This window comes from Aedes albopictus, chromosome 2, assembly GCF_035046485.1.
Source record: "Aedes albopictus strain Foshan chromosome 2, AalbF5, whole genome shotgun sequence".
Classification (NCBI taxonomy): Eukaryota; Metazoa; Arthropoda; class Insecta; order Diptera; family Culicidae; genus Aedes; species Aedes albopictus.
The window spans coordinates 504,555,622-504,557,994 of NC_085137.1; the positions used below are offsets into that span (position 1 = coordinate 504,555,622).

At 41.5% G+C, this 2,373-nt stretch overlaps 1 protein-coding gene across 1 annotated transcript; it reads right to left on the reverse strand.

The window, feature by feature from the left end:
- Positions 1 to 245: 245 nt before the first annotated feature.
- LOC109410421 (uncharacterized) lies at positions 246 to 1,866 on the reverse strand. The gene is made up of 3 exons (XM_029870325.2): positions 1,716 to 1,866; positions 729 to 1,659; positions 246 to 666 (listed from the first exon to the last, which is right to left on the reverse strand). The coding sequence occupies exons 1-3, from the start codon at positions 1,848 to 1,850 to the stop codon at positions 521 to 523; spliced, it is 1,212 nt and encodes a 403-aa protein (XP_029726185.1). The 5' UTR covers positions 1,851 to 1,866; the 3' UTR covers positions 246 to 520.
- Positions 1,867 to 2,373: the final 507 nt, after the last annotated feature.

The following is a 2,373-nucleotide window of genomic DNA, read 5'->3' on the forward strand; positions in this document are numbered from 1 at the left end:
TTTTTCTCTTACTCTCGCACTTTCATTAGCTCCAACTAACGTTCTGCTCTATTTCTCTTTCTTTATATGTCGAAATAATTAAGGGGCCCAGCTGCAAACGGGTTTAAGTGACCATTTTGTCGATTGTGAGTTCAGCATATCCATTTTTTTTCCAGATTTCAAGCTTTCAGGGACTTTATTATCATTATTTTTATAATGATCGATAAATTAAAAAACAATCCTGGCACACCCCCATTCTTAACCCCAAAGTGTTCGTTCGCCCAAGATTCTCAAATGGTAAGTCTCTTGTTTCGACGATATCTCCGCAAACACTTAACCGATTTTGATGAAATTTTTATGGAATTAGCTACACATAATGTATTATTCCTGGTCAAAAAATCAGCGATTTTTGTACACGCAACCAAAAGTTATACATTATTCTTTGTGTCGCATTTTTTTTCGAGTCCAGTCTTTAGGTTGACAAAGCAAAACCTTGTATTACGTCTCAAACATGCATTTATTTCTAGTTACAATACACTTACTACGGTTTAATCGGTGACGAATTTGCTGGATATGCGTAGTGTCCTACAAACAGTGGGAAATGTACTGATTTCTTCAAAATGGCAAACACGAACGGACGATCAGCTTGGAATGTTAATGGGGCACTCCTCGTGACCATGACGTACGCTGAAAATAAATCAAAAATCAGGTTCAAATATTTATAATCTCACACAATATATCAGACTTACCATCGACAGCGGCTGCCCGAACTCCTTGCTCGTCCACCTGAACCGTTACGCTTTGCTTGACCTTGTCCAGGGTGAGCTTTTCCTGTCTGAAAATTTGGAACGTGCTCCACTGGAACGGCGCAGTCAGATGTAGCTTCTTCAAAACCGAATTCACATTCACACCGGTCGAAACCTTGAAGCGAGGCATTTTCACAGAGATTCTCATCGGAACGAGGCTGTCGTAGAGCTTTGTGAATGATTTGTGATTCAATTTGCCCACCATTTCCGTCATGTTGCCATCCCTATCCAGGGGCATTATGATCATGAAGGAATAATCACTACCTTTTTCGAAAGGCAGCTCAATCGCCTTCATTTTCAAATCGTCATTCATGGCCACCGGAAGCAACGTATGCTCCAGATTCATAAAGTTGGTCATGTAGAGTTTGCCCGTGGTGTACGCGCTGAACATCTCCACTTTGGAGACATTTACATTGAACTGATTTTCCCACTTGCTTGCAAAAGCCGTCGCACTCAGCAGGATCATTCTGGTATCCGGAAGCAGTTCGTTGTCCATCAGTACGGTGCTGACCATACCGGACGTCATGTTCTTCGCCCAACGATTCGCCAGAGTTGGAAGGGACTTCAAGTTCGAAAGAGGATGTCGCTCTGCCGGAGTGTCAAAATTGTGCATAGCTGCCAGAAACTTGGGATTTAGGGATTCGGTTCCGAGAACAATCAGCTTCGTTGCGTACGAGAAGTGTTTGTCCTTTTGTAGCACCATCAACTTGCGGCGATTTTGCTCGGAAGCTCTGGCAATGGAACTTGGCAGGTGCAATTTATCGGTCATTTGCTTCAAGGTGTACCCGTCGGTGATGGAGTTGGCCAGCATGGTCATCCCCAGTCGGATGGAAAAGGGTGACGTGGCCAGATTTCGACGCTCGTCGAATGAACTCTGAAAGTAGGAGGGGAGTTTAAAATATTCTGTTTGGAACAGTCGATTGAACGAACCTTGAAAAAGTCCCATATGAATTCGCTGGAAAACAGTTGCGATTCGATTGCACTAACAGTTACTGTGGCGAACGTGATAACACTGAAAACTGCTACAAATATGCGGATCATTTTCACTTGGGTGAGAAATTGCATTAAAACACTCCTATTTATAGTGTTGCATGCTTCTATGTTCCATATGGCTTAATTAAGATTAGGGTTTATGGGCATATGGTAGGTTTTCCTGTTCCATAGGTTTCACGGTCATATTTCTGTAAACACTAAGGTAAGTAAATAAAAGAAAATCGGGTTAAGTACGGTTCCTTTGAATTCCACTAAGAATTTGCATCCTTTGACAGATACGTATTTCGACCTCAACTGTAAGGTCGTCTTCAGTGTCTTGTACTTGACTCGACTCGAGTCAAGTACAAGACACTGAAGACGACCTTACAGTTGAGGTCGAAATACGTATCTGTCAAAGGATGCAAATTCTTAGTGGAATTCAAAGGAACCGTACTTAACCCGATTTTCTTTTATTTACAGATATTCCCCTAACAAGCCCAGGTTAATCATCATCACTAAGGTAAGTGTTGTGTAATTATTATAACAAGTATAGCAAGACAAAAGTAAGTGATTGTTAGATTGTTTGTTTTAATAGGTTATATGTATATGCTGAGGT